Here is a 21,000-nt window from a genome sequence, read left to right on the forward strand (position 1 = left end):
GACAAGAAACAAAAAATTTAAAAAATTTAAAGTCAGTAGACAAAAGACTAAAACAAAAAGTCCCAACAAAGCAATATGAAACAAAAGCCCACAAAAATTCCAATGAGTTCATTTGTATTGGCTCCATACTTCTGGGCATGGAGCCTGCCATGGAGTATGCATATAACCCCTTACACTCCATTATGGTAGCCATTACAAATAGCATCTCAGTTAAGAGTGGGTTGGAATGGGGAGGATCTAGAAAGAGTTGGAGGGGAAAGAATATGATCAAAATACATTGTTTGAAAAAAAAAAAAACAATAGTATTCAGTAATGAACTCACTGATGAACACTACAACTCCCAACCCTGTCGTAGCTCCTAGGGTGACTGGCTGCCACACTGTTATCAGGAATGACCAACTGAGTTCCCATCACCTACTCTGGAAACATAAGGCAGAATTCCCATTAGCCAGGTGTGAATGAGAATGAGCACTGAGCCACTTTGCATCACTGTAAAATGTAAGCGATGGTGTCCAACAGCAGAAAGTAACAGTAGCACTCTATTAGTGCATTCATTCAACAGGAGTTGCTGACAGCTGGGCCCTCCAACCATGAAAATCAGGTCTGAGTTTCCCTGGAATGTGAAGCTGCAGGGGAATTAACCGCCTTCACTTACCGCAGTGATGCCGCTGGTCCTCGTCACTCATGTCTCCACAGTCATTATCACCATCACAGACCCAACTGCTTGAGATGCACCTGCCGTTATCACAGTGGAACTCACTGGCCGAGCAGCTGTTCATAGAATGCCCTGACAAGAGAGAGGAACTCTCATGAAAAGACTGGGATGGCTACTTTGTAGTCTCGGACAAAGACATTCAAGGATGGTTTATGTCAATGAGAAGCTTACTCACATAGGCATCAGGAAAACATGAAACCTTACCGCTGTCAGAACCTTTGAACTGATTTTACAAATGATTTTATGAAAATGGTAGAAAAACACAAGAGAGGTCTACAGTGCAGCAGTATAGTGTGGGGTATAACATCGTTCTGACACATAGAGAAGGCTGACAGTGAGCAGCATATAGACTCAGGGAGAAATAGTGAACCAAAGTGCAGATTATAAGATATGTGGACACTTACTTGGGTTATTACAGTGGGGAGATGCAGTTCACTAATTGCTATACTATGACTTTGGTTTGAAAATTCCTATTTGTATGTTTTAAACAATAAGAGTTAATTTCAAAGTTATAATAAACTCACCTAACAGTTACTATCTCCTCTCTCTGCAGATCTTCAAACTCTATGTACCCTTTTTTACTTTCTACACATTTCTCAGTGTTGAGGTGGGAATACAATGTAAAAAACAAAACTTGGCCAAGAACTGCTAGCAATCAGCTGTAGAATTAAGCTTCATAGAACTCAATGGAAACCAGCATAAATTTTACTCTAAAACTATGCAAATAAACAGCCCAGACAGGGCTTTATATACAATGTATACAAGAGAAAAATGCTTAATGATATACCAATCTGAGGAATATTATACATCATTAAAGAGGAGTGTGAAGTCTGTACATAAGGATGCGTAGGCTTTTCTCAACTCAGTAGTGAATGCTGAGGTGGCCTTGTAGCTCCATGGTCAGTCATGCCTACTTGGTATTGCCATTCTAGCACAAAGCAGGAAAGTAGCCATGGATGATCTGTGACAACATTCATTTATACAGACAAGTCACTGGTCTGTAACCATACTTTTCTAGATACTACATAGCAAGGATTTTCTGATGGATTAAAAAACAATTCAGAAATTATATCTTTAAATGCTTACAATTACTTCTAATAAATTTGCATAGATGCATATTAGAATTTGTGACAGTAAAAGGCAAGCTTTGATTACAAATAATGAACATGGGCCTCCAGCTACCCAACAGGGTCAGGACACCTCACTCCAGAAGTTAGTATAAGAAGAAATAAAATAAGGTGTGCCTGCTCTGAGCCCTATATGAGGAATCCGGTCACTTTTGGATCCTCCTACCGTCTTAATAGGCTCAGACAAAATATATAAACTCCAACTGAGAGTCAGCTAGAATTGAGCTGCAAGCCAGACGATCCGCTGGATGCATCACCATCTCAATGTGTCAGCATCAACTAATAGCCCCCATATTCCCACCAGCTGCCCACAGTGCCTGCACTAGCCACTCATTGATGAGCACCTACTGAACGCTTCTGGAATCCCTTCTGGGAGCAGGGACAGGGAGAGCAAGTAGCCAGAGGTGTGGCTCCAGCATTTGAAGTGTGAGAGGGTCCCCAGCCGCTCTAACTGCACCTAAGCTTCACGTGGTTGCTGACTCTTACCACAAGTGTCAGGTTCATCCGAGCTATCCGCACAGTCGGCTTCACCGTCACAGAACCAATGGTTTGGAATACACCTCTGAGGGGAGATGCACTGGAACTCATTGCTGCGGCATGTGTGTGAGGCTGGAGGACAGGCACAAGATTAAAACACAAGCAGACTCCCATCTGTTGCCCATCTGCCGGTACCTTGGAACTGGTTAATTGCTGCCATTAGGAAAAGGCCTTGTCTATGAGTTTCTATGCGGGTGCAGGTGCATAAAATACAAGAGGGAAATAGTTGCCAGTTCTCCTGAATTTTAATTCAAGACTCCTTGAGTACAAGGTGTAAGTTCTATTTTCTAAAAATACCAAAGTGGGTCCAGCCAGGTAAACACTCTCAGCTTTTCAACAAGTACAAGAGAGGAAGATTCCTGTACACTGAGTTCAAGGACAACCTAGGCAAAATAGTAAGATTCTGCCCAACAGTCTATTGATTCTGATTAGATTTTAAAATATCAAAAAATGACATTGTGCTGTAAAGTCTATAAAATAAGTCTTGATTTTTCTCTTGTTTATTTGGTTTATTGTTTGTTTGTTTGTCTATGTACTGTGTTTGTGTATTCAAGACAAAGTTCCTAGCCCTGGCTGTTTTGGAACTTACTATGAAGATCAGGCTGGCCTCAAACTCACTGAGATCCTCCTCCTCCTGCCTCCCAAGTGTTGCCATTAAAGGTGTGTGCCACCACACCCCACTTGACTTTTTAATTATGTGAATTCTGCTAAAATAATATTACTCTCAATTCTGTCCCTCACCACAATTTGTTAATCATAATTCTCAAAAGTTAGCAAAATTCTCACCTACTCCCTGTAAACCAGAATTGTTAGGATAGATGAGAGAGATGACTACCTTTGATCTTTAAGTTAGCTTCTAATGTGTCAGCACAAATATTGGAATGAAGTTTTGTCCTGAGTGGGGTCTTGCTATTCTACTCTACAGGACTCCCCCTTGCCTGGGCCATAATAGTGCCAGATGGATTTGCCAGTAGACACTTGTTAGGAAAGCAGTAACTCCAAAATGCCCAACCCTGTGTGATGTTGTAACCCAAATTCTGTTTCTTTGGGCTGCTATAATTATTGTACCTGATTACTGCTCTGGCAAATTTTTGTGATAACCTGTGGTTTCCTCAAGGTGAGATCAGAAACTCAGCTACAAGAAATTGGTTAAGTTTCTTAAAAGATATATCTTTTCATAGTAATTATTCTCAAAATTATTAAAGGACCTTTTTCACTTCCACTGTTCATGGAGGAAATTGTTTCAATAAAACTAAGCTACTCAAGATCATGACCGTAATATTCAGAAGTAATAACATTGGATAATACAAATACAGATAGAGGGTTAAAGGCCTAGATACTAACAGGTTTCCAGAAAAATATATTTGAAGCAGGAGACTTCTCCCATCACTCCATTCATGTCTTAAAGCAACTGTCTTCCACATCTACTTACAGACTCAATATTAAAGCTAGGATGTTTCTGTGCTGCCTGGTCGCTCCTCTGGAACCACAGAGGGGGAGGCAGCTTTATCATACTCACCACAGTAAATGGGGTTCTCGTCGCTCCCGTCTCCACAGTCATTGTCTCCATCACACAAGAAAGCACGGGGAACACAAATATTTGTAGTCTGGCATTTTGTGAAATCTGGCCGGCAAGTCTGGGGAGCTTTAAAAAGACAACCAGATAACACTTGAAACAGAACTACCAAATATACCATAAACAACATCAACGTTAACAGACCCGGGGAAGGGTCCAAATCAGTTCTAAATAAGCAGAAAGATACAGTTCATGATAGTAGTGGTAAAGAGAGGACCAAGTTGTTTCCGGGGTGGCAAAGAAACATGTTCATGAAGTGAGTTTTTAGTGTTGCAGATATATTCAGATCCATCAAATTAAGCAAACAATTCAAATATCAGGTAGGTACATTTTTATAGTCATTTAATTGACTATAACAAACACTTAGGGTTTTTTTATTTTCAGAAAGCAATAGATTTTTATGGAAAAATTTCATCTCCTGTGTCCTTATATAGGACCACGGACCCCAAAGGAAGGACTTAAGATATACTTACGGCAGTTTTTCTCATCTGAGGTATCATTGTCATGGCAATTGTTTATGCCATTGCAGACATAACTGAGAGGTATGCACCTCCCGTTGCTGCAAGTGAACTCTGTGGTGCTGTTGCAATTCCTGAACAGGCATCCTGCCTCGTCACTGTTGTCCCCGCAGTCATTGTAGTAATCGCAGCGATAGTGATATGGCACACATCGCCCATTGGCACAAGTGAAGGCTGTTGATCGGCAAGTGTGAAAGGCTAGGAGGAAGAAAGGACATAGAGAGAAGACACCTTCCAGTTACAATTTGTAATGTTAACTTTGTAATGTTTCTAGGGTTACGATTTGTCTCGCAAAGATGCGTTCCAGTTACAACTTGTGACATTAACATTGTAACAATCCTCAGAGAAGCCACTTACCATTTACAATTTGTAACATTAACATCTTAACTTCCTAAGGTTACTGTTTGTCTTGCTTCTGAGACAGAAATGCCTAAAAGTCAGACTGGATGCAAAGTGCTTTTAAAGAAGGAAAGCATTTTAAGTGAGTGATAAAAGTCACATCATTTGTACATAATCTCACTTTTCAAGTTTATCTCAAACACAGAAAAGCATGCAAAAGCACTAGAAAAAGGTACCCAACTACATAGCCCCTTGAAAGCCCACTGTGTCTTACTCCAATGACATTAAAAACTGAGCAGGGACAGTCAGGAACAGCGTAATAAAATGATAACAGTAACCCCCTGGTTCCCTTAGTGCCATATTGTCATGCTCCACAGCCTGCTCTCCAGTAAGAGAAAAGATCTCTAGTAACCATTGTTTTATAGACAAACTACCTGAGCAATATTTCCAATCTCTACAGAGACTAGAAATGTTAACACCAGGATTTTAATCTAATGGCTTTACTCATCTACATGGAGGTGATTAAACAGAAATACAGCCTGGGCTATCAGAATGAATGTTTTTGGCTCCAACAGAAAAGCCATCTATACACAGTGCTTTGTGCCAAACAGTTACACAACATCTTAGCTCCACACACCAACTCTGAGTCCAGCTTACCACAGACTGTAGGCAGCTCATCACTGCCATCACCACAGTCGTTGTCATTGTCACATTTCCAATCTTGAGTGATACAATGCCCATTAAGGCAGGTGAACTGGAACTGATTACAGCGGGTACCTGTGTCCACCACACAGTACTTGTTATCGTTGGCCAGATACCAATTGCCTTCGTGTGGACACTGACACTCAGCTCCATTCGGACCTGGGACAGAGAGAAGCAAAGCATGAGCATAGTAACCTTTCTTAGACTCCTCCAGAATGGCCTTTACGACATCTTAGAGATGAAACACCAACTGTGATGGTTTGTATATGGTCGACCCAGGCAGTGGCACTATTAGGTGTGGCCCTTTTGGAATAAGGTGTGTCACTGTGGGTGTGAGTTATAAGACTCTCATCCTAGCTTTCTGGAAGCGAGTATTCTGCTAACAACCTTCAGGTGAAGATGTAGAACTCTCAGCTCCCCCTGTACCATGCCTTCCTGGATGCTGCCATGGTCCCACTTTGATGATAATGGACTGAATGAAACCAGCCCCAATTACATGCTGTCCTTATAAGACTTGCCTTGGTCATGGTGTCTGTTCACAGCAGTAAAACCCTAACTAAGACACCATCTACCTTTCAACTATATTCTGACCTCTTTTTCCATTAAAAACAATCACTGCCCATCTATAACACAATGACTCCCATGGAAGAATTTGCAAAGACACAATATCAGAACGTACATATTCCTATGAAACTGTCCTTAATGGGATTCATAGTTCACCCTAAAATACCAAACTAGAGATGATAGCTACTAAACAGAAAATTTACATTAATGGAATTCCTATTCTAGTCAGAAAGACAAACCTTTCATCTTACTCTTTCCCTTCCACAAGCTTCCACTTAAACTGCCTTTACAAAGCCAACCTACGTAGAATGGAACAGAAACCCACAAAACAACCATCTCAAAATATAACCTTTAGTTCACTTGATAAATAACCTAAAATCAAGAATTTCAATTTCTTTTTCTTCTTGAAGGCCCTTGCAGCTTTCCTCTCCAAGTGTCCTTGTCATTGTTGTGTCAGTCCTTGTCACTAAATACTTGTTTTCATCTCCTGCTCATCCCCTTACCTGGAGCACAGATATGGCTGCAGCCTCCATTGAACTGATCGCAAGGATTGCTACACTGCTGCTGCTGGGTTTTGACAACTGTGGAAATGCCACTAGGCTGAGTGGGCAAACGAGTGGTCATTGTGATCAGGTCTGACCCATCGTACTTGTTAGCACGGTAGATTTTTCTGGTGTAAAAGTCTGTCCAGTAAATGTACTGGCCGTAGACAGTCAAGCCAAAAGAATGGAAGGCAGTGCTGACAACAACTTCTCTGTTCGAGCCCGTGAGAGTACTGCGCTCTATTTTCTGCCTGAAGCAAAGAGAAAGAAAAGCAATTGCTGAATGGAAAAAAAAAGAATTATAATGGCTAGTCAAGGAGTGTAGACAAGTAGTGCCTGACACGTGTCTCTTTCTTGGTGATGGTAAGTCTTATTTGCTTATACAACAGCCTATATATATAATTTCATAAGAACCAGGCTACCACTAGAAGCAGAAACAATCCAAGAAAGGATTTGCTTAATGCATGGGACCTGGGGTGAAACACAGCAAAAAAAAAAATAAAAAGAAAAAGAATTTATTTCCTTTAATGATATTGATTACTTTGAGGAATTTACTTAGAAAGGCATCATTGCTATGGTTCAAAAGAGAATATGAAAAAAAATCAGAATCTGCAAGGAAACAAACATGCAGACAAACAACTGTAATGAACAAAATCATTTCATCTCTTGAACTCTACAATCAGGATGACTACAAGGTAGTTACTTGGAGATATCCCATAATTATGTTACAAGTGCTTAAAAGGAGTTTCCAAGTGAAATTTGCTGAGAAGCATGCCAGAGAAAAAGGACTGATTTGAAAAGAGAGCCCAAACCAACAGACACATTATTCAAATCTGAGGCCTAAAGAAACTGACTGATTCCATTATAATTACAGTTACATCTAGTGATGCAGAGATGTAGATGTCTTAGGATACAGACAAATTCTCAGTTACCAAGCTAGAGCATAAAATAGTTCCTAAAACTTTAAACTCTACATTTAGGCAATTGTTTCTCTGGTTTATCAGATTATCATCACATTGAACAAGTCCTTCTATGTCTAACATCCACATGATTCAGAGATACCTACAGGCTAGCATCTGCCCAGTAGAGAAGGTCAGTCTCATGGTCCAAAGTGAGTCCATTGGGCCAAACCAGGCTGGTGTTCACAATGGGGACCCGGAAGTTTCCTCCCAGTGTGGCTCTCTCAATTTTGGCATTGGTACCCCAGTCAGTCCAATACATGTACCTAGTTAGTCAAACAGAGGGCATAATTAATTCACAACAAAGAAGCTTTTAAAGACTTTTCTACTTTTCACAGTGGAAACATTCATGGATTGTAATAACCATCAATATATAGGTAAGAAAAGAAGCATTCCATTGTCTTCCAGACTCCACTGCCAAAATGGGTGCTCTAAGTCAGACCAGGAACAGAGCAGAGACAGCAAAAGCTCTGTCTCTGTGCAAGTTTATACACTATTTTATTATTATTATTATTATTATTATTATTATTATTATTATTATTATTATCATTATCATTATTATTCTCTATGCACATAAAGAAATTTCTAGTCCCATTCCATCCTCAAACAAGCAGATAAATCAAGAAGACCTTGGCGTACCCTCGGCAAGGATCTAATACAAGAGCTCTTGGTTTGGAAACACGGGCGATCACAGCACGATTAGATCCATCTTCAGCCATGGAATTTATTGTCTGATTTGAAAAGTCGCTGTAATAAATTCTTCTATTTATCCAGTCAAAGGCAATGCCATCAATAACCCCTATATCTGGACACACACAAGTAGAGAGAAACACACTCATGATAAGATATTAGGATCTCAAAGGGCATTAATACAATTCGGCATGCGGACCGGCCCTCCTTATATCTACTGCCAAGGTAAACCCTAACCGTGGTGTTCACTTACTCGACAGCAGGACAGTTGGAGAGCTGGTCCCTGAGTACAGGCTGACAGAGGAAATCTGGCCACGGAGAGCGTTTAATTTTTGTGTGAAGAGGATTCTGTTATTTCTGCGGTCATAGTCCAATGCAATGGCTGTCCCTTCCACAGTTATCGCTTGGAAAGGTAGGCTATGGTCTTGAGGGTCAAAGTGCAAACTTCTCAAGGAATTATTTAAGGAGTAGATGAGGAAATCTTCTCTGGACGTAGCACAGTTCTTGCCATCATCTTCCAGAGTCCCAAAAGCACATCCACATTTGGGGGTAGGCAACTCAGGTAAGGCAAAGCAAAAGTGGGAACACCCACCATTGCTCTGCAAACAAGGGTTATTGTTAAGCTCTGCTGGTGAGAGGGGCTGGACGCGCTCATCAAAGATGGTCACATCTCGCAGCAAGTTGATATTATCTCTTATCACTATGGGTGGGTCAGTATTCCCTGGTTGCTTGCTGGCTTGGAAGACTTTTTTCAAATTCCTGTCCACCCAAATGATAGACTCTCCAAAGACGGTGATGCCGTAAGGAGTTGGGTAACGACTGCCGTAACGAACTACTTGAGATTCGCCTCCATCACGATGGATCCTGGCAATTATATCTAAGGAATCATCAACCCAATAAATATAGCCAGTGTCATGGTCCACCGCCAAGCCCCGAGGGGTGACGATGCCTTCAGAAACAAGTACAGTTCGATTGGTACAGTCAAGAAAAGAGCGTTCAATCTTTGGCGTCTGCCCATAGTCGGCCCAGAAGAGATATCTATGCTTGGGGTCAACAACAATATGCCTGGGCATATCCACTGAGACTTTGAGGAGAACACGACGGTATGTGGTATTGATCCGTATCACTTCTATCAGTGTTTCATACACAAAGGCATTAGTAAAATAAAGATTTCCTACAGGGAAAAAACAGATGCTGATGAATGAAAAAACCAAGAAGAAAAAAACTTCATAATAAAATATATAAGGTTGAAGTATGATCACAGAAATATTGGCAAGTGTGGGAAGCTCTTAAAAGACACCCAGAGAGAAACTTGGAACAGACCCACCAAATATAAACAAATTTATTGTATTTTCAAGATAATAAATTTCAATGAAAGCTTATAAAAATAAACATTTATGTTTGGGAATTAAAGGGAATACTTTTTAAATTTTATTTTCTCAAAAAATCTTCAGCTTCCTTCTTATTCAGATCAGAATTTACAGCCAGCAGTATAACTCCCTTCCTACTAAAAGGTGTATTTCTTTCTTCTTCTACTTAAAACATAAGTCTTTAACATTCTTATCAAAGAGCCTAAATACACTTTATCATGGTATAAAGTGAATTACAGCCTAAAAGAGCAGAGAGGACAGCCATAAGCACCTCAGATTGCTAGACATGTCCCCAAATGCTCTTTGTATGTAAGGTTAGCATGACCTTTTCTAAGTCTTCCTAACTAGTGTAGATGTTTTTATCCACTGACTTTCTAATAGCCACCAAACCTAAAATCCACTTACCTTTTGTGTTAAAGTATAATGTAAATTCAAGAATAACATACCAATCAAGTGAAGTACTATCAAATGAATGCATGTGATGATAGAGGATGCTGGATCCTAAATTACTGATCTATATCAAGTCAGTTATTGAACTATCAATACTATACTATGCACGTATCATTTCCCAGCCTATCTCAAAAAATAGCCAGAGAAATTAGTCCAATATGAAATATGTAACTGATGTTTCTGTGCATTATCTCTCTACTCGAGGCGGGATGCTGGTGGAGATATTGTGTATGCGCCTCCTTTAATACAGGCTTGTCAAATAGTACCAGGTGATATTTTAGGCTTGTAGGGTATATGGTTTGACTCTTTGTTTGTTTGTTTGTTTGTTTGTTGAGATGGGGTTTCCTGTCTCTGGCTTGAGTTGAGCTCACTATGTAACTGAGGATGCCTTTAACTCTTTTTCTGATACTCCACCTTCTTCTCTCCCTAGTACTGAGATTACAGGCATAAGCCAACACATCCAGCCAAAACAAATGGTTTCACTCTCAAGTCAACTCTGCCATTGTGACATGACAACAGCCACTGATAACCCCAAATGAATGACCATAAGTGTGTCACAGTAAAATGGTACGAAAGAGAAAATGGGCTACATTTGTCCTACTGGCAGTACCATACTGAACCTATTTATCCACACCACCCCATCCAAAACAGTACACTTCAGGATGGGAATTAGGAATCCATTAAAATCTTATTTCACTAAGTTACTAGATTTACTATTTACAATGCATGTTTACATTTAAGTAATGTCTACTTATCAAGCTCAATAATATACAATGATATCCATTTTGATTAAAAATATATTTGGAAAATTTGTAGTGTAGTAGTTCTCCAAGCACCAATAGGAATGAGTGGTAATTCAAACCTGAGTAAGACAATGAAATAGTGAGTCGGGCATATTAGTAACCAAGAGAAACACCCAATGATTTTTTTATGCATTAACGAGGAAGCAATTAAGAATCTGCAACTAGAATTGCTTGACATTAAAGTAAGTGAATGCTTTTCCTCTTCATAACTTTTAGATCTTTCTAATCTAGAAATCTGCTGTCAACCTTAGGACGAAAATACAAACCCACAATTTAGTATTTTTCCTGCTTGATTGAATACAAATAGAAGAAAATGAAATGATTCTTCCATAAATAATTTGTCAAATAAAACACCTCATCTTTTTATTTAGTGAGTGAGTAGCTTAGTCTTAAATGATCTTATCGATTATCTAGAAAAACCAATTCAAATGACAGAGATGGAAACAAAGGTACAGGACCACATACCTGCCACCCAATCCACTGCCACACCCCGGATTCCATTTGCTCCGATGCCATAGGTAACAATGTTGGTAAAATTAGACCCGTTGGGTTTGATTCTACGAATTCCATTAGAGGAACTCACAGAGCTGCTAAAATCACACCAGTAAATAAAGCCATTGGCAACATCCACATCCGCATGCAGAACATTTCGTCCTAGAACATTTAAGAAAAATCAGCCAACTGAACTGACACCTCCTTCCCCGCTTTTTATTAACATTGATTAATGATACAGACTAATGTGCTCCAGTATAACCTTGCCCCCCTTGTTATCAATATCCTGCTCCTCACTACTGTTCTCTGCTGTCTGCTTCTAAGTTCTCATTCTATTTTCTTTTTTTTTTTTTTTTTTTTTTTTTTTTTTTTTTTTTTTTTTTTGGTTTTTTCAAGACAGGGTTTCTCTGTGTAGTCCTGGCTGTCCTGGAACTCACTCTGTAGACCAGGCTGGCCTCGAACTCAGAAATCCGCCTGCCTCTGCCTCCCAAGTGCTGGAATTAAAGGCGTGCGCCACCACCGCCCGGCTTCATTCTATTTTCATGTGCTTCTATATGTCTTTTCCTTTGTTATTATTGCATGTATACATACAAGGGGCTGAAGCTGCAGAGTGTTGCTCATACACACTGATGGCTTAGTGTTGGATGACCAGTTAATGAGGCTCGTCCCTGGGGAAGGCTGATTCTCCTTCCCCCTTCAAGCAGTTTTTCATCTAGGGAAGTGGCCTTGTGAGATATCCACTGTCCACACTGACATGTCAACTGGTGTTGAGATTTCCATAGGTGCAGAATATTAGTAATAAATGTGAAAGAATGACAAAACAAGATAATCATGTATGATCACTTCAAGCAGGATCACCAGTGATCACCAAAGTCAATGGTCGCTTAGGGAACAGGTTCTTCCTGGGGCCCAAGTCAAATGTCATAGATAATCAAAGGGGGAAATGCCTCTTTACAAAGCAGTGACTGTTGTGAACACCTTAGCTAAATTACTGACAAGATACTCTAAGATGATTCCATATCGAGAACATAATATTACTTCAAGGTTTATTTCTTCTGAGTTTTTCTCCTTTTTCTTGTTGGCTTGGCCTTGCAATGCTGGGGAGCAAACTCATGGCCCTTAATGCTACCTACCACAGAGCAAGCTCTATTCCACTAAGCTCCACCTTTGATATTCTGAAACTGGTGTCCTTGCAATCATATTCTCACCTATTCCTCATGGTGCTAGAAAATTCTTCAGTTCTAGCCACACACCTTGGCTTATCCAAAAGACATACATATTTACAGATTCACAGTACACAAACATAAGTGCAGTAAAAATGAGTCAGGTGTGGTGGCACATGCCTTTAATTCAAACACTCGGAAGGCAGAGACAGGTGAGAACTCTGAATTCAAGGCTAGCCTGGGTTTCAGGACAAACAGGGCTACATAGTGAGACTTAATCCTCCCCCCCAAAAAAAAGAATATTTGTGGATTCTTTTATTATGTTATATAACATGCCTACATCTTGTTGGGGAAACAGAACAGTTTCCCTAAACAACCATTCTTCAATTCTTCATGAAAAATCCATGCTACGCTTTCTGTCCTCCTAGGCCTGTGGTTTTCAAAAACCAGCAAAATCTGGCCCCATTAGGAATACAAATCCTCTAGCCATGACCCAGAGTTCTAAGTGAGCAAACTCCAGAGGTAGGACTTGGCTCAGCTCTGAGTTTGACTGCCCTCCAGAAGAATAGGTGATGAACCACACTGGTGGTGACGAACCACACTGGAGCTGGCACCAAACGGAAGCAAGCCTTACTTATTTACGAGTTCCCTTACCTTGGCCAGCCACTGGCACCATGGCCTCTGAGTGATCAGACAACTCCAAGCTAAAACCTCTAACTGCAGGCAGCATGGAAACGACTATGAAAGAGTTATATGGAGAACAGGAGCGACCATCAGGGCTGAGCTTGAACCCACTGGCACAGGCACAGGAAAACATTCCACCTGGTACAGGCAGGCAGATCTGCTGGCAAGCATTTGGGTTGTTGCTACAGCCATTGGAAGAGTCAGCAGCATCTAAAAGAATTTGAAAATCAGTCTGTAATCTTACATGCTTGGCAGGCTAGCTCACTTTTTTTAATTGAGTCAACTGAATATTATAAAAATAATAAGCACATAATAACAAGATCAGCGGGCTAAAATCAATACTGAAAGACAGGGATTTGTTTGATCACCTAAATAGTACTGGGAGGAAGCAGTACATGGTAGTTAGAAGATGGAGCAGTGTTGTGTTATGTTGTGTTGTGTTTCCTTCCCTAAAAAGCACATAAAGATTAAAGATGACAGAAATCTATATCCTGGCATTTTGCTCCCCCTTGCCTTTCAATCTATGAGATAAGGATATTTAAAAGACAACTTTAATCACATGCAAGAAAAAATAAACAGCAAATAAACAACATTGTTGATTATCTTTGGTTAGAGACTTAAAAACTATGAATTGCTAATATAAAAGCTTGGGAGTCTGAGGCAGGCAGATCTCTATGAGTTCAAGGTTTTACTCATAGTAAAGAGTCTAAATCAATAAGCTAAAGAAGTTAATTTGTATGTGTGGGGAGGAAGTATTCCTGTTAAGACTAAAAACTCTGTCCCAAAATTCATTGACAATTCCTTATCTTAGGCGTGCATCAGTAAATACAACAAAAGAAGCAAGTACCCTTCGTGGAAGTTCTATTACAATAAGAAACCTCGACAATAAAAATCAGATAATATCTGAGGAATACTATAAAGGAAAAAAGCAGGATCAGAGGTAAAACTTAGGAGAAGATCTAGCAGTGGCAGGGCACACTTTTAATCCCAGCAACTGGGAGGCAGCAGCAGGTGGTTCTCTGAGTTCAAGGCCTGCCTGGTTTATAGAGTGAGTTCCAGGACAGCCAGGGCTACAGAAAGGAACCCTGTCTCTGAAACTCAAAAAGAATAGGAGTAAGTTTACTCAGAAGCCAATTCTGGCCTTTGAGATGCTAGATGAATCAGACACTTAACTGTCAAATATTGCAATTAATTCTGCATATATGTGCAAACATGCACCAGGAACTACAGTGTGGAAAGAGGCTCCTAGATGTGAGAGTGCAGACATGTGACTATGCATTACACGTGACAAGTACTCACTGCGACGATGGTAAACCCGAAGACCCCTCAGGTATGGAATGTTATCTCTGAAGACTACTTTGTTATTCCCAGAGGACTTGTCAACTCTTTCAATGACTTCATACTGTTCATCAGAATAATAAAGAAAGGAGCCGTGGACCGCAAGACCCCACGGGTGAGCCAGGTGGTGAACCAGGATCATCCTCTCTGTGCCATCCACATTTCCTCTTTCAATCTGAAAGATCAGAATTCTCATTACTTGCCTGATTCATAGTGAATGAAATAAGAGAACATGTTTAAATTAACATTCTCTTGCATTTCTGTGGCACTCTTTCTTCAGATTTCTCAGACCTATTATGGAATGGGTCCTTCAGGAGTACAGTGAACAGGCAAACACCCTTGTTCAAGCCCATTAGCTGACTCCGTCTTACAAAGAGCCAACTATCTCACCCACCCACTCACAGCATGTTTAAGAATGTATAGAAATATCTAAGCATGCACCATCATGTAGTAGCTGACAGACATTTGCCATAACATCTTTACCCATGATTTCTTTAACCAGGATAGGAAACGTGTCCCCTAGAATTATAGGACAGCCCTACTGGATGGGAGCGAAGCATGATGATATGATATGAAATCAACATGGCTTTTGTCCATTGAGAAAGAATCAAGTAGACTACTTTGGAGGAGTGTAGGGGGATGTAACTGGTTTAACTTGGGTCCAAAAGCCTGTCTCCTTATACTTTCTTTGCATCAGCAATCCAGTTGGACACAGCTGGCAGAGACAGTGAGGTCTGGATTATTCACTATCTCATAGACAAGGAAACTCAGTCTTATGTGCCAGAAATGACAGACATTCCAAAAGCATAGAAGAAAAAAAATCATGAACTCCCAGGCTGCCAGTGACTATAGCAGAAAAACCTTGAAGCTGCCCTTCAGGTCAGGGCTCTCAACTGGGCAAAGATCACATTGGTAACTGCAGTTTTATAAAAACAGTGGTTTTATAAAAACATGAAAAAGAATTCAATAACGAGATGATAGCCAAGTTACTCATGGCCAGAGGGCTCAGAATGGAGGTAGTAGAAGAAGTCTGGACATAAGGCAATGCAATGATGAAAAGCAGGGACCTTTGATGATTACATAAAGAGAACTACTTTTCTTAGACAGGAACAAGAGATCTCACAGGTTCAGGAGTACACCACGGGTAAGAACAGGGAGGGGCGAACCAGTGCTGTCTAGCCAGTATTAACTTGTATGCAGAGACCACCCCACGTGTCAAGAACCCCCTCATTGTTATGTACATACCGAAGCATGCAAGGTGTTCATGCACATGTTGCTAGTTTAATGTATTTTTATTGTTTGGGTTTGGGGGTATGCCTATAGGTACCATCATTGTGGGTATTAGGAGAGCAGAGGTTGTACATTGGCATTAGAGTTGGCAAGTGCCCTAAGTTTGGTACCCAGAACTGTAGCTCATGATACAATTACTAAGAACAGTAATTGTTAAAGTTATTACTAATAACTAAAATGGCATCTTAGAAACAAAACTAGTATCTGGTGATTTGACTGCATGATCATTATGGCTAACATCAGTATCAATAATGTAAAAGCCACTGCTGTTGAAAGAGTCCAGAATATGTTCAACATACAAACAATTTAATTCATCACTAATTATTCCTGAGCACTTCCTTTGCCAAGATCAGCTACATAAGCGAACAGCAAAAGCCAGGTCTCAAATGGAACCTTAGAGTGCACTCACTACAGAACGAAGGAACTCTATCTTGGAGTTTAAAGTTATTGGCCGAGGAAATTTCAGTCTATTAACCATGTGAAATTGTGTGTATTAACCATGTCTTTAGCTGCTGAGCTGAGGCGCTTCCTCAGTCTCCCAGTGTGTGTTTGTGTCTGTGTGTGTGTGTGTGTGTGTGTGTGTATGTATATTGTCTGTGTGTTTGTATGTCACGTAGTGTGTGTTTCTGTGTGTGTCTGTGTGGTGTGTATGTATGAATGTTGTGTCTATCTGTGTGTGTGTGTGTGTGTGTGTGTGTGTGTGTGTGTGTGTGTGTGTATGTGTGTGTACTCTGCAACGGGAGAACCTAGAGTGTTCTCAAAGAAAAGAATGACATCACTCTATGTTGCACATAGTTGGGGGAATGGAGTACAAGACTACAGTAAGGAGAGCAGCGCCAAGAGAAAGAGTAATAGTAAAGCCCTGGTTCATGCAGCCGGGAACTCGGCACATTCAGAATCATACAGCCATTCACACTGCAGACAGTGAAAACTAAAGCTGCTCGTACCACGCCTGTGCTGGTGACTGCCCAGTAGAGCTTCTGCTCCTGGATGTCCAGGGTGACAACCTCCAGATGCTCCATGTTCCCAGTGAAGAGAATTTTTAAAGATGTTCCATCCATGTTAGCACTTGCGATCTTGGCAGGAACCCCACTGTTCGTCCCTTGGTCTGACCAATATAGTTTCCTAGAACCATAAAAAAATATGAGTGCTTCATGAACCAGGAAATAAATAAGGACAACACAATGTTGGGAAACATTTAACCAGTGTCCTGCCACTGTCTCTGTAGTTCTGTTGGGGTGGGGAGGCGGGGCGCTACATGCCATTTTAAATAGTACTGAAGACAGGATAGTGAAATTTCCCATCTACTCATCCTTTAAGGTCTTGGTTGTGTTGTTTAATCCCTACAATTCCTGCAGAGGGAACATTAAGTATTCTTTCTTGCACTTAAAGAAAGAAACAGCTTATATCCTTCACTTTCAACATGAGATCCAGAGTCATGTTGAATCTCTTCTCAGTGATGGCTCTTCCTCACTGGGGTATATCTTGTTCAAACGTCACATATCCTAAAGTTTGAAATGTTAACAGGACAGACAGACCAGGGAATTGAGAGAGATGGTGCAGACAGTAACATACTGCCACTTGATATCACTTACCCACGTGCAGGATCAACAGCGATGCCAATCGGGAAACCAACGCCAAGAGGGGTGCCATCATTGGTAATCAGGGTTTTTCCATACCTCGTATCTCCCTGGAGTGTCAACACCTACAGTCCAAAATCACTTATTAGAGTTTAATTTCTTTCATGGAAACAAAGACAGGTGGGATACAAAACTAAAGCTAAACCATGCCGAGGATTGAGATGGGACGAAACACCCATGATCCCTCACTGTACTGTCCTGCTCCCACTTCCTCTTTCCTCTCTGGAGCTTGGAGGAGGAGTCTCAGTTGAAATGAGAATTTTAAAAGCACAATCAGGATCGGGGGATGGCTCAGTGTTTGAGAGCACTGGTTGCTCTTCCCGTGGACCCTAGTTCTCAGCATCCACATTTTGGCTGGCAAGTGCCTATGACTCCAGTTCCAGGGGATCTGACATTCTCTTACGACCTCCATGAACAGCGCTTCAATGTGCCACACTAACAGCAAAGTGCTTCCCAACTGATGAATAAACCTATGAAGTCACTACCTATCCTGTTCCTTTACACCTAAGGTTTGCCTGTAAAGTTGCTATCATCCGATAGATTGCTTATGTCTGTTAGCATTTACCTCTCTCTTTCCCTCCTTCAACCACACACACACACACACACACACACACACACACAAATGCTGAACGAAAGCGTGTAAGATGCTACATTTCTCCCTCATTCTGCACCCAGTCTAGCATCTCTAATTCCTGCTTGAACTACAGTAATTTTTCTCACTTCAAGTTGCCTCATTCCGTTACAATCTCTTATCTTTTCTGGGCCTAATGGTCCTCTTGGGTCACACTAAGTCCCTTCTCCTTGGCTTCTTCTATTCAACCTCAAGTTCTTTCACACAGCCACCTGCAGGCTTCACTTTTAAGCTACCCATTTTTTCAGTGACTAGGCATGTAGCTACCCCTAGTGGAGAGCAGGTTCTTCAGCACCCAGTCCTATTTTCAACATGGAATGAAGTGTGTTTCACCCATGCTGGAACAATACAGAGAAGCAAGCATTCTGCCTGCTTTTTAGGCATTCATCAGGAAGAACTTTAAATTTATATTACCTAAGAGAGTAACCAATACAGATCCTTGGATGGGTAATCTCCCATTTTGAATACAGTGATAATTTGCTCATGACATTTTTACTTATTGAACTATGTGATTTAGCAAGGTCAAGAAGTCATTTGTCCAATGTCAAACAGTTCATGACTGGAGGTTATCATTGCTGTCCCCATTCATAACACATATTTGGTATTAGTTTAGTTTTGTTCTTTTATCCTCTGCCTTTTCTGTACTTGATTGCTTTTTCTAGAAATAGGTGTTAGTCACCTTCCAGGGTCAGTTCAAATAGGAACTAGCAAGCTTTTCGCTGACCCTCCCTGCTAAATAGCATTTGACATTTATTGTTCTTACCATGATGGAATAAAAGGAAAAAAAAATGCTTTGCTCATCTTTGAATATCCAGTACCAAGCAGGCTACCAATCCGTAGAAATCATTTACTAATATCTGCTGACTGAATAAAATATCAAGTAAAGTAAACACAAGGCCAGGCTGAACTGTATGCTGACCTTAGATTACCCCCACTGTACCAGGCCACACTGGAAGATCAATTATAAACTAGGTAGGTTTCTGCAGTTCAAGTGACCTCATCACTTGATACACACATATGTGTGCTCAGTGGTTCCCTCAGGCTGTTCATTTTACCTCTTGCTGCTGGACACCTACTCAAAGCTTTTGGGAAATTTAAAGCAATGAACGAAGTGACAGAAAGAATGTATTCATCACCACTTTTCTATGAGGGCCTCTGGGCTAGCAATGTGATTCTCAAAAGCACGTCATGTTTTGATGAACTTCAGGTTATGAGAAGTATCTTCTGACACTGTCAAATGGAGTTAGAAAGGTCCAGGTTTCTTCATTCACTCCTGTCATTGAAGCCAAGCATTTCTTGACTTCTCTGACCCTCAGTTGCTTATATAAAAAGGTTTGCACCAGATGGGCCTTCACAATCCCATCACACCAGTCAATTCTATCTGCCTTGAGATATTCCACAGATTGGCATTTGTGCCTACTGTAAATGTCTCGGTCATTGTGAATCACTAGGCATCAGATCATTGTGAACTTGTAAACTATGAAGTACTGTTCCACAGTGGCCTGTACCAAGCTGCTGTGCACTGCCCTCATCACCAATATGACTCTCCCCAAACAAACCAAAGAGCTATCAACTGACCAGCTATATGTCAACGATCAGGTTTACTGGCTATCCCTCCCATAAAACCCTTCTCAATTTCAGAACTAGCATGAATTAATATTCCTATACATGTTATTCTTGTCCCAGAGTGGAGAAAACTAATACTGGTGACGTGGGCTTATTTCAATCCTACCCTGCATCTAGAATTTCTTCTGGGAGCTGAGATATAAAGAGCACTTATCTCAAAGAAGAAAGGAATTAGAATCAAGTTTCTATTCTCTCTTGCATTGTTAGAAAAACTATATTGGAGCCATAGTGTGATTCTTATCTGGGAAGAGAGGTAGCTATAAACTTGGTTGATAACTGATGCAGTATTTCTTCTATGATTTTAGTTAGCTTTCTTAGTATCCTTTACAGGGCACAGTGGAGTTGATAATTTGTAAGAAACAACATAGAATAATAGGATGTTCCATTAGTTTATTTTCCTAAGGTAGTTTTTGTTTCCCAGAGAGTTGCTGGTGTTTTTTGTGGTGGTGGTGGTGGTGGTGATGGTTGCTGCTGATACTGCTGCAGTCTTGTTTTGCAGGTATTTTTTAGTTCACTTTTTAGTGTGGGGTTTGAGAAAAGATCTCACTCGGTAGATTTCAAGCTGGCCTTGAAATCATAGCAGTCCTCCTGCCTAAAGCTCCAGGAGCCACTATGCCTGAGAGTACATCCTACAGCAGTGTTTGTACCTACACAGTAACAGACACATTACCTCAATGGACCGACTTCTAGGGGTGGTATAATACATGTTTCTTGATACCCAGTCCAAGGCCAGGCCCAAAGAAGACCCCAGTAGAGACAGAGGAGCAAACACTGTCCTGTTGCTGCCGTCGGTCTTCACTCTGTGAATTTCACCCTGGAAAGAAAAACAAGGGTGCTGATCTGATCTGAGACAGGGACACAGCCCAGCCCCTGTACAGAAGCCCTCCCCTTCTCTCCAGACAGCCTCAGGTGGCTGCCAGTGTTTTCTTGATGCTCCTCACTCATCAGGGAAAAAATAAGCAAAGTTGAGTACCTGACATGTCAGGAAAAAAAACTCACCATACAGAATCTCAAAAATAAAAATGAAAAGCACATCCTCAAAGTGGCTCAGAAGTCTTAAGCAGAAGGGTACTGGAGAAACATCTGCCCCAGGAACAAGGATTCTAAGCCAAAGTCCCCAGGAGCTCCATTAACCTTGCTGGTGTTAAGAGCACTGACTGCTCTTCCGAAGGTCCTGAGTTGCTGGGCAGTGGTGGCGCACGCCTTTAATCCCAGCACTTGGGAGGCAGAGGCAGGTGGATTTC

The 21,000-nt window shown here is 40.9% G+C and overlaps 1 protein-coding gene across 1 annotated transcript in view; it reads right to left on the reverse strand.

Moving 5' to 3' along the window:
- Lrp2 (LDL receptor related protein 2) overlaps positions 1–21,000 on the reverse strand; it is a 160,974-nt gene that overhangs the window by 49,642 nt on the left and 90,332 nt on the right. The window contains exons 33-47 of the mRNA XM_031370522.1: positions 20,427–20,570; positions 17,455–17,564; positions 16,807–16,984; positions 14,531–14,744; positions 13,202–13,441; positions 11,358–11,546; positions 8,523–9,443; positions 8,219–8,384; positions 7,687–7,845; positions 6,582–6,871; positions 5,470–5,673; positions 4,429–4,671; positions 3,899–4,024; positions 2,329–2,451; positions 656–787 (exon numbers count right to left, since the gene is read on the reverse strand). Coding sequence (XP_031226382.1) covers positions 656–787; positions 2,329–2,451; positions 3,899–4,024; positions 4,429–4,671; positions 5,470–5,673; positions 6,582–6,871; positions 7,687–7,845; positions 8,219–8,384; positions 8,523–9,443; positions 11,358–11,546; positions 13,202–13,441; positions 14,531–14,744; positions 16,807–16,984; positions 17,455–17,564; positions 20,427–20,570 — 3,439 coding nt within the window. The remainder of the gene's footprint in view (positions 1–655; positions 788–2,328; positions 2,452–3,898; positions 4,025–4,428; positions 4,672–5,469; positions 5,674–6,581; positions 6,872–7,686; positions 7,846–8,218; positions 8,385–8,522; positions 9,444–11,357; positions 11,547–13,201; positions 13,442–14,530; positions 14,745–16,806; positions 16,985–17,454; positions 17,565–20,426; positions 20,571–21,000) is intronic.

Source organism: Mastomys coucha, unplaced genomic scaffold, assembly GCF_008632895.1.
Source record: "Mastomys coucha isolate ucsf_1 unplaced genomic scaffold, UCSF_Mcou_1 pScaffold15, whole genome shotgun sequence".
Lineage (NCBI taxonomy): Eukaryota > Metazoa > Chordata > Mammalia > Rodentia > Muridae > Mastomys > Mastomys coucha.